The sequence below is a fragment of the Mastigoproctus giganteus genome, chromosome 8 (assembly GCF_048544385.1).
Source record: "Mastigoproctus giganteus isolate SK-2022 chromosome 8, ASM4854438v1, whole genome shotgun sequence".
NCBI classification, from domain to species: domain Eukaryota; kingdom Metazoa; phylum Arthropoda; class Arachnida; order Uropygi; family Thelyphonidae; genus Mastigoproctus; species Mastigoproctus giganteus.
In genome coordinates this window covers 24,773,900-24,785,881 of record NC_143582.1, presented here as the reverse complement: position 1 = coordinate 24,785,881, position 11,982 = coordinate 24,773,900, and the positions used below count along the sequence as shown (strand labels likewise).

The 11,982-nt window shown below is 36.1% G+C and overlaps 1 protein-coding gene across 1 annotated transcript in view; it reads right to left on the bottom strand.

Moving 5' to 3' along the window:
- Positions 1-2,205: 2,205 nt before the first annotated feature.
- Positions 2,206-11,982, bottom strand: part of LOC150081375 (prefoldin subunit 3-like) — a 58,294-nt gene continuing 48,517 nt past the window's right edge. The window contains exon 6 of the mRNA XM_090379227.1: positions 2,206-2,679. Coding sequence (XP_090235353.1) covers positions 2,609-2,679 — 71 coding nt within the window. The 3' untranslated portion in view covers positions 2,206-2,608. The remainder of the gene's footprint in view (positions 2,680-11,982) is intronic.

Below are 11,982 nucleotides of genomic sequence, written 5' to 3'. Positions count from 1 at the left end.
GTGAAAACTGTAACTGTGAAGACAAGTGGACATGAAAAGAGCCATTATACAGTTGTTCTAGCTTGTTGTGTCGACGGAACCAAGCTGCCTCCTATGCTGATTTTCAAACGCAAAACAATGCCAAAAGAAGACATTCCTCGAGGAGTGATTGTCCACATTCATGACAAGGGTTGGATGGATCAGGATAGGATGAAGATCAGGTTTGAGAAAGTTTGGAGCAGGAGACCAGGTGGGCTCTTACGCAAACCTGCCCTACTGGTGCTTGATCAGTTCGGGGCACACATAACAAAAAATACAAAGATTGCTGCAGAGCAAAAACAAAACTTGCCGTCATACCTGGAGGCTTGACATCCCAGCTCCAGCCACTTGACGTCAGCATTAACAAACCCTTCAAAGCTGCCATGAGAGACAAATGGAACCAATGGATGATGTCTTCTGGGGACAATTTGGCACCAGCAGGAAGAGTGAAGAAACCAACTATAGGAGAAGTTTGTACCTGGGTGAAAAGATCCTGGGATATCAAGATTGAGATCGTTGTCAAGTCATTTAAGAAGTGTGGCATTTCAAATGCCATAGATGGAAATGAGGATGAGGCAATATATGAAGACAGTGATTTGTCATCAGACACAGATGAGGACAAGCTAATGGATGGGAGTTTTGACAGTGATGAGTTGTATGAATTTTGTGTGTGTGTGTGTGTGTGTGGTATGGTTGTTTATTGGTACATTAGCTGCTATGGCTATAGTGGGCCTTGAATTTTATGATGAATAAAACTTGAGTTCAATAACTTTATGTAATACATTTTTTTTCAAATTTCGGGCCCCAAAATTAAGGTGTGTCTTATACATGGGGAAATATGGTAAATATGCTGGTTACAACTTTTTGGTTCTCTATGTTCTGAATAACATTACTGTACTACACTGTTTACTCAACTGATTTCTTTTATGCCAGCACAGTAATATGAAACAAAAGAGTCACTCAACTAGGAAGCAGAAGTTTGGAAAGTAGTTCACTGAATCCAAGGCAGAAGTCTCCCCACTCCCAAGTGGATACATAATTTTGTCAAGCCCAGTACTATCACTTGGTTCACACGGAGAGTACCTGGAGGACTGCTTAGTTCACATGTTTTTTTTTTTTTTTAAACTGTTTAAAACGGACAAAAACTGAACTTTTAGGTATAGCCAAAGCAGAATAATTAATGACTAATTCCAAAAAAAATAAATAAATAAATAAAACAACTTAAAACTGGATAGCATAAAAATTTGAATGGCTCATATTCTAACAACTTATAAACAAATCTTGCAAACTTAATACAAAACTGGCTATAATTTCACTACTTAATTTATAGAATAGCTAAGTTGTTAAACCTATTCTTGAAGCACTGTTGACTGCACTTAAGTTTTTAGAAATTTTAGTCTCTCTCCCCAAACTTTTCTTGCTATTTTGTGAGCATTTTTGCAATCAAATTTCCATTTGGCAAGCTGCACACCTAAAACTTTTTTGGCAACTAGTGAGTAGGCCAGTCACCTTATCCCAAGGCCTGGCCAGCTGAAACGCAGAGCCCAACTACTTGAAAACAGCATGGGCAAATGTATAGTGATTCACTATACAAATGCAATTGCATTTCATTTCATTACAATAGCAATTCAGTGCAATGCATTTCATAGAGCACTCACTAATATTAAGAGATTAATCAGTATTCTTTAAGAAGTTTTACATTTAATTTTTTCATGTTATATTAAATTAATGTTCATGTGTATGCATTGTATTAAGTATATAAATAAACGTAAGATGACTTTTTTCCTGCTTCTAGTTTCACAGCCAAGTAACATGTCTCAGGATACATTGAGGCATAACTTTCAATATATGGCTGCTAAGGCATCAAGTTATAATTTATGGGATTACCTTTCAATCTAGATTTTCTTATATTATTCTGATGAAGTTTATTTCCCTGAAATGTCATATGCAAATTGAAGGAAACCATTAGTTAAGAGTGTGAATTTTTTTTTTTTTTTATATGATAGAGTTTTTCCTTTCATATTCAATTTATTGATGCAGATCATCTACAAATGTACTTGTTACAAGCTGCACATATTTTTAAAAATGTGATATTCAAGAACAAATTTAACATATCAAAACCATATTTATTATGTTACAATTTTTTTTAATTTACAAGAAATTGCAAAGCATTAGCCAAGAATATATATATATGTGTGTGTGTGTGTGTGTATATAGTTCATATACAAAAAATATTTGTCGAAACCAAGTGAAGTCCAAACTAAAAATGGCAGACATTTTGTAATAAACCATTCCCCTTTATCCTCTCTAACTGCTGAGAATTAAAATTCTGAACAATGGAAATAAATATTTAGAGATATTGTGAAATATACACTATTATAAACTGCAACTGTATAATTTTCGCTACAATTTGTAACTTTTTGGTTTTCAACACATAAGGAGTCAAATTTCATAGGAATAATGTGCTGGAATGGACAATTTGGTTGCAGCCTTATATTTCTTAAAATACACAATTTGAATATTCAAGTATTGCAGCAACAAAGTTAAAACTGAATAAAGGTAACAGAACCAATATTGTACAGTTTGCACGTTACGCAACAGCTGAACGCTCTCTTTCTGCTTGCCTTCTCTTGACATCCCAATTGTAAACTCGAGCCATATCTTTGTAATATTAAGGCAAAATGCTTTTTACTGTCTCCAATTTGAAAAACAAAACATTATGAAAGTAATTATCTACAAGCTATTACTCACAATTAGTAATAATTCATTTAAAGAAGTCAAAAAAATTAAGTTCTATCAGGAACATATTTATATCAGTGTTCTCTCTCATTAAAAAAAAAATTTTTTTTACTAAATTTTAGGTCCAAGTTTTCGGAGAGGAAATAAGAAAGATGATTATATAAGTAAACACATATTACAGTTTAAAAAAAAAAAAAAAAAAATCTAACTTTAAAATAAGACAAGCCAAATATACTCTTCAACTTACATTTTTAGTTTTTTTTATTATTTTTAACTGCTATATTAATGATAAAGGCAGGTCTGGCCAACCCGTGAGCTGCATGCGGCCCACCTCATTATTTTTTGCGGCCTGCCAAATTATTTTTATACTACTGACTACATCAGTGGGAATCATTCACTAGCTGCACTAGGCATGATAAATAATGTGAAATATAATACTAGACCAGCTGTACTTCCCTGAACCCCACCAACCCTTCCCTTCTTCGAACCACATTGCACCACAGAAATGCCAGAGAGGGAGAACTCAGTCTCGAACAGTATTTGTATCTTCCCACGCCAATTGAGCGAGCTACTCAAAAGGTACACGTGGAGAGAAGACTCGACATCTTGAAAGGAATAAAATGTTTTTTAGAAAAGCATTTCTAGCAGAAAAAGTTTAAATAAGTAGTGCAGATGCACTTGTCATTAAATATATCTATAAAATATTAATTAATAGAATTATTTTTGACCTTTCAGAATGAATTTAAAAAAAAAAAAAAGTTTCAGAAGGAAACAGACAATTCAGCGACCATTGGGAAGACGATTACTTCTTCATAGTACAGAACTTCAGATTGATTAACATGTTTGATTTGCAGAGAGACAGTGGCTGTATTTAAGGAATACAATGTTAAAAGACATCATGAAACAAATCATGGAGAGTATGTGAAATTCCATAAAGAATTGAAAAACATAAGTTGGCTGCGCTGAAATCTGAATTAAAGGCTTGGCAAACGATGTTTAGTTCATTGTTACAAAATTTAATCTAACATTGTCAAAGCAAACTATTCTGTCGCAATGTTAATTGCAAAGAAAATGAAGCCATATTTAGGAATTAGTGATAGAATGTTTGGAAGCCATTATAAAAGATGTTTTGCCTGATAAAAGTAAAATCTTTTCAAACATAAGCCTGTCACTTCAAACAATATGTCGTCGCATTAATAATATTTCAGCTGAAATAGTAGTAACTCAGTGAGATCGGATTCAAGAATTCAAAGCTTATTCTTTAGTGTTTGATGAAATTACGGATATTTCAGACACCCAAACTTGCAGTATTTATTCGTGGAGTTAACAATTCTTTCCAAATGAGAAGAAATGCTAAACCTTTTAAGCTGAAAAAAACACCACTAAAGGTGAAGATGTTTTCCAAGCCATAAAAAACTTTATCCAACAACAGTTTGCATTTAGAGGCGCTTTCCGGATTAACAACAGATGGAGCACCAGCTATGACAGGGAAAAATTAAGGAGCTGTAAAGTTGTTTATGAATAAGTTGTAGGCGAGAGCCATTAAAACCAGTGATGTATTTGTCATACACTGTTTGATACATCAACAAAATTTATGCACTCAAGTGTTGTCTATGAACCATGTCATGGATGTGGTTATAAAAACAGTAAACTACATTCGATTGCATGCGCTTCAACATCACCAGTTCAAGGAATTCCTAATCAAATTATGTTCCGAATACAGTGATATAATGTATTTTATCAATGTAAGAAGGCTGAATCGCAGAAAATGTTTAAAATGATTTTTTGAGTTACAGGAAGAAATCAAAATTTTTATGAACAAGGAGAAAGTACCAGTTTCTGAATTAAATGATGAAGAGTGGCTGTTGGACCTATGTTTTTTGGTAGATATAACCGAAAAAAAATTAAACAACTAAACAAGGAGTTGCATGGGCAAGACAGTTTAATTACCAATGCTTGTAATCACATCAAAGCATTCCAAATGAAATTACTGTTATTTGAGTGCCAACTTAGAAATAACAATGCTCAACATTTTTTATTGTTAAAAGACTTCAAAAAAGGACATCATAGGAATTTCTCTAAGTACCAATGAAATAAAACATCTTTCAGCAGCATTTGATTGTTGTTTCTTAGAACTCACTCGCAAAATATGATGAAGTGTTTGAGATATTTTGTTCTTCATTTCACGTTGACGTTTCCACTGTCCCGGAAGCTCTACAGATGGAAGTAATTGATTTACAGTGCAACAGTGAATAAAAACACATTCATGCCACGACATCAAAAATCAACTTTTACAACCCATACACGACAATGTAAAAGTATTGCAAATTAAGATTTTCTGCACAAAAAATTGTAAGCACCTTTGGATCCACATACACTTGGAAACTTTCTTTTCAAAAATGATTTTTTAAAAGTAAATCTCGAGCTTCAAAAAAAGATGAAAATCTGGAAAATGAATTAAGATGTGCAACTACCAATATTGAAGATTTAAAAAATTTGAGTGATCGCGAAGAAAGGAAATATCTCATTGTTGTAGATATATAATGAAAATGAATTAAGTAAGACTAAATGCAACTAGGCATAATATTTTAGAGTTATAATTATCTATAGAATATTGGTGTAGATACATCATAGACAATTCTTAAACGAAAAACTACGATAGCGTAAGGGGCATCGTTTCATCTGTATCTCATATTGTGCTCATCCTTCACAATGAGTTACCATGTATTGCACTACCTCGAATAATAAAGAAGACTTCACTAATAATGAAGACTGTTTTTACGTCTGGGTGGTGGTGCAGACGGCACCGTTTCAAGGCTTGTTGGCCTTTCTCTATCAGTGAAGCATTACTTATTCGAGGTAGTGGAATACATGGTAACCCATTGTGAAGAATGAGATACAGATGAAATGATGCCCTTTACACTACTATCGTAGTTTTTCGTTTAAGAATTGTCTATGGTGTATCTACACCAATATTATATAGACAATTATAACTCTTAAAATATTATGCCTAATTGCATTTAGTCTTACTTAAACATTATCTCGTACACCTTTTGGCATCTCTCATATTGTGGGATTATCTTCACAACTGGGTTGTCATGTCTGCAATACCAGGGTACCTGCCCACCCACCAATGAAAGGCCAACAAGCCTTGAAACGGTGCCATCTGGGTGGTGGTGCCCAGTGAGAATAAGTAACAATAGTCTTCTCTATTAGTGAAGTGTTACTTATTCGAGGTAGTGCAATACATGGTAACTCGTTGTGAAGGATGAGCACAGTAAGAGATACAGATGAAATGATGCCCTTTACACTACTATCATAGTTTTCCGTTTAAGAGTTGGCTATGGTATATCTACACCAATATTATATAAATAAAAATGAATAAAATAAATTTTTATGGCATTTGATTTTTTATTTTTAAAGGATTGTTTTATTTTGTGTGGCCTGTGGAAATTTGTAGTTTGTCAAGGTGGAGCAGAACGATTTGGGTTGGCCAGGCCTGTTTAAAAGAAATTTATGTTACAGTACTGCTGATTTCACAGACTGAGAAACACTTATTAGATGTTTTGATTCTTTCAAAGACATATGACTTAATAACAAAAAATTTAGCAAATACCTACCCACAGAGAAAAAGCAATCTGAAATGCAATGTTTTTATTTATTTAACATAGTCACCTCCACAGGCTACACACTTCATCCAATGTTCCTTCATTTTTCCTAGACACCTTCCATAGAACACAGTCTTCATCTTCTAATCACTCCTCAATTGCATGAATACCATCATTATTTATCGCTTCATATGTTTTTTTATTGGAAAAACGTAATCTGAAGGAGCCATTTCTGTAGAATATGGTGGGTGTGAAAGCCATTCATAATCTAAATTGCTGAACATGAGGTTATGAGCCTTGTGTTTGGGAAGTGAAATTTCATAAAATGCGGTCAGTCAGGAAGAGGGGCTCTCTGGGAAGCTTCCTATGATGTTTGCTCTTTAATCGTTTATGAAATTTCGGCAAGAAAGAATATTCACCCATAATGGATTTATTCTTTCGAAGATAATCAATGAAAAATGCCAGTGCCATTACTGTGATTGCAGATTTATTTTTTGATGGAAACTTCAAAAAAAAAAAAAAAAAACCATGATTACTTTCCAGTTTCCCGATTACAGTTAGAAATATACGATTCCACATAAATACTCAATGATGTTAATTTCACCATACCTCCATTATATTTTTGATTCTTGAAGCTGAATTTCTGTAAAACTTTCTAGAGTTCAAGGTTTGGCTACAGAAACTAACTTACACCTTCAATTCATTGATGCTTTGCTCTTCCATCATGGAATCAATGAACTTTCAAATTGTTTGGATGTTAAGAACTTACCTATCCAGTTAAATGCTCTATGTTATCCTTTGATGGCATTACTGATTCCACTTCAGATTGGCCTTCTAATCTATATATCCTTAAAATATTAAACTGTACACTGAAGGCAACTGCCATTCTCTCTACACACAGTTCTTGTTGTAGGGTTTTAGTTGCATCAGTAACATACACTATATTACACCATATATATTGTATGTAAATTGCATGTGCTTGTTTGGCAACTAGAGAGTAGGCCAGTCACCTTATCCCAAGGCCTGGCCAGCTGAAACATGACACAGAGCCCAATTACTTCAAAACAGCATGGGCAAATGTATAGTGTTCACTATACAAATGCAATTGCATTTCATTACAATAGCAATTCAGTGCAATGCATTTCATTGAGCACACTCACTAATATTAAGAGATTAAGCAGTATTCTTTAACAAGTTTTACATTTAATTTTTTTTTATGTCATATTTGTGTATGCATTGTATTAAGTATATAAATAAGCATTATAAGATGACCTTTTTCCTGCTGCTAGTTTCACAGCCAAGTAAGCATGTCTCAGGATACATTGAAGCATAACTTTCAATGTATGGATGCTAAGGCATCAAGTTATAATTTATGGGATTACCTTTCAATCTAGATTTTCTTTATTATTCTGATGAAGTTTATTTCCCTGAAATGTCATATGCAAATTGAAGGAGACCATCAGTTGAGAGTGAATTTTTTTCTTTTTATATAAGAGTTTTTTCTTTCATATTCAGTTTATTGATGCAGATCATCTACAAATGTACTTGTTACAAGCTGCACATATTTTTCAAAATGTGATATTCAAGAACAAATTTAACATATCAAAACCATATTTGATATATTAAATCAAATTTTTTTTGACCAGTTGCTGGACAAAAAAACCAGTTTCTCGGAGAGAGAGAGGAAAAAAACCATGTAACCCTTACCTGAGACAGACTTACTCAGCCTTGCTGTGTAACAATCCCATAAAAATTCCTTGTGATTTGAACCAAGGTCTTTTCCACCCAGTATGGTAAGGATGGTACTTATATGCATAGTGCGGCTCGCGAGGGCTGTCTCTCTACAGAAATAACTAATAGCAACTCAAATGAATAACACCAGCCTCTGGAATGAAAGCCAAAGCAGTCAGTTCTTATAGAGGGTCAGGAACAATCAATTTGTTCACCGACTTATACCTAGGACGAATTTCAGAATTTTCTTGCATTTTTTCCAGTTGCATTGAGGGAGAAAAAAGGGGGGGAGTCGAAGCAGGCTCTGACTGCACCAACATCCTTAAATGTGTTAAGGGGTGCCCTCTCAAAACCTGCCATGAGAGACAATTATGAAAGGTCTGGATCCATACTTCTGATTGTCTACAAAAATATGATATAGGTTTCTTGAGTTTTATTTGGCAATAAAGTAAATACAGATGGAATCATATTATGATACCTAACACAACACATGAAGTATATTTGATCAAACAGAGCACATCTGAATGTACCACCGAATAGATATACCGAGTGGTTATAAAATAAGTTTCCGTATTCAGGAGACGCTAGTGTCAAAACGGTTATTATTATTTTTATTAAAAATAAAGGCAGCACCCAGAATGCAAGTTCAAATCCACCTAACAATTCTCAACTGAGTACTTTACATCTTTCATAAAATAAATAAATTAATTAAACATTATAAAAATATGCAAAAACCTCTTTTGCAAAGGTCTAGAGTGCTGCAAGATTACTTGGTGTTCGAATTAGTTGTTCCACTGCAGTTGGAGAGAATCACTAGACGTTATTCCTCAGCTGTTCTCTGGATTCATCATATATTGCACAGTAGATGAGTATGTGGAACCAGTTCTCCTTCGCTCCACAGAAACAGAGGTCTAACTCTGCAAGCCTAAATTGAAACAATTTCTCATTGAGGGCCCATGTCCTGTGACTAGATAGGAGTTTTCCATCGGAGTAAACCATTTTGTAAGAGATTTTGCCATGGCAAAGGTAACATCCGGTATGAAGTTTTTTGTGACTAGTCCCTTGTTGGTTGTGTCCCATCGTGTCTGCCATATATGAACTAGCTCATTATAGCAGTGCAGCCTCTCTCTTTTCACATTCATGTCTAACTTAAGGTGGATGCCTAGGATTTCTGCAGGAATCCTCTTCTGTATTCTGTAGCATAGTCCCCTATAAACTACTAAGAGGTCCAGTGGAAGAACTCCTGCAATGACTTGTGTTGCCACTGTGGAGACTGTTCTGCAGATACCCATTGTATTTTTCTGACCCCGTTGGACAGAGGAAAAGTCCCCGTTGGACAGACTTCAGCTTCTCTTTAATTTTACAATTAACTGCCCGATGAAACCACGCCCCCGCAGCGAATGACTATGGGGAGAAACATTGCCTTGTAGTAAAGGAGTATTGTGTGCTTCGAAAGCCCCAGTCAATCCTGGAGATTCTGACTATTGAGGCTGAGAAGTTTCTTACTTTTATGTTGAGATTCTGAAGATGAGGGAAGAAAGTATGTCTATGATCAATAATGACCCCAGGACTCAAGTTTGGTTCACAAGTAGTAACTGCGTGCCTTGAATTTTAACTTGGGGAACCTTCGAAGGTTGAGTTTGGCTCCAAAGATCATCACATTGGTTTTTGTTGGATTGGTTTGGAGCTTACTGGTTTGAGCCCAGTCGGTAAGAACGCGGTTTGTAGTGGTCTCAAGGGCTCGCCAAGAGTGGCCTGAGAAGATGATGGTGAGATCATCTGCGAATGCAATGATCTTGGTACTGTTGAAGCTATGGTGAAGCCAATCCTGAAGAAGCAGGTTCCAGATTAAGGGCCCCAATACGGACCCCAGTGGGCATCCTCTGTAAATCTGTCGTGTTAGTTGCCTTGACTGTCTTGCCTGTACTGTAAAGGTTCTGTCAGTGAAGTAGCTCCTGATTAACCAGTAGAGTTGTGGAGGGCAGTCAGCAGAGCGCAGCCTCTCAAGAGCGCTCTCCCACCATACCTGGTCAAAAGCCCCCTCAAAGTCTATAAAGACGGCCAGTTCGTATTTGGCCTTGGAGGTCTCCAGATGGAGTATTATTTCTCAGAGTGCATATGGTTCGAGTTTGCGCTGTAAAAATTGGTGGGTATGTCATTTAGGGTATGGGGGAGAGATTTGTAGAAGAAAAAAAATCAGTTCAAATTTCTGTCACCAGGGGGGAAACTGCACTGCACACAAGCAAAAGTTGTCATTTACTTCAAGACACGCTGCTTACACAAATGACATCCTGTTAGATAAAAGCAGAAAGGCCAACACCATCGTCAACAAAAAAGGAATGTGCTCTTTTAGTAAAACTCTCCTACCAGAATAATAGTAACGTTAATGCAGCACTACGTGAATATCAGAAACTTAAAGGTTTGCATAAAGGACCTTGGACATCAGCAGGGACTTCGAAAACTAATAAAGAAATTTGAAGCGAACAACCAGGGAGTTAGGTGTAATTCCAGGCAGGGGACCAGATAACCACGTATCAGAACGGAGGTAGTTGCAGTTGCAATCAGAATGCAAAACCCTACCAGTCAGTAGTGTCAGAGGTGTGTCAAGAGACTTGAACCTTCCTTGGTTGACTGTCTCGTGATCAGCAACAACGAATAGACTTTGCTCTACGATTTCTGGCTCGTATGGAACTTGACGATACATGGGCTCGAATGATCTTGTGGTCTGATGAGGCACATTTCACTCTTCATGGGGTTGTAAATGCACAAAATTGCCGAATATGGGGAACTTCAAGTCCATCTGCTGTGCATCAAAGACCACCACACCAAGTCCATACGGTACAGTATGGTGTGGATTCACAGCAGAGTTTATAATCGGACCATTTTTCTTTGAAGAGTCTATACCTCATGGATCCGCAAGGTGTACGGTAACTAGTCATTGGTACTGCACTCTTCTAAGAAATTACATTATTCCCCGCACTGCAAGAAAGGCAGTGCTTGGAGAGCGTAGTATTCATGTAAAGATGGTGCCCCTCCTCATGTTTATCGACAAGTGAAGGAACTGCTCCGTTCAACATTCGGAAATGACTGCATCATTTCTAGAGACTTTCCACAATTCTGGCCATTCCGATCACCAGATCTCAATCCCTGCGATTTCTGGCTATGAGGATACCTGAAAGACTGAGTTTACAGTGGTGGCATACAGATGCTTGTCGATTTGAAAGCAAGCATTAAACAGCATGTAACCAACATCCCCAATGAGATACTATGCGAAACTGTGTCACACTCAGTCCTCCGTTTTCAGAATGTCATCTCAAGTGAAGGAAAGCACAAAGAACAATATCTGCAGATTTTCAAGTTCTGATATTAAAATCTAATCCTAAATTAAGTATTCCATTTCATGTTTACAGTGCCAATTTTTCTCCTGGTGGCAGAAATTCGAACTGATTTTTTTCTTCTACAAATCACTTCCCCATACCCTAAAATGACTTACCCACTAATTTTCACAGCGCTATCTCTAACCGTTTTGACACTAGGGTCTCCTGAATAAGGAAACTTATTTTATAACCACCTGGTGTACATACTACTTTGTTAGCTAGAACAATGATGAAGACAAAGGATGGCTTGGGGTATTTAATTTATTGCATCCAAACCATCCAAATACCAAAGTTTACTGATGCCTTGAAGAAAGAGCAAAGCACATATGAAGCAATGATGGAACAGTGTTTCTGGAGCCGAAACTTCAACTCTAAGAGCTTGTACAGAAATTCAAATGCAGCAAGAATCAAGAATGCAGTGGAGAAGCACAGTGAAAGAAACGCAGAGTAGTTTCCAATTAAGGGCAGGAAATTAAAATAAGCATGGCAGTTTTTTAAATTTTTAATGG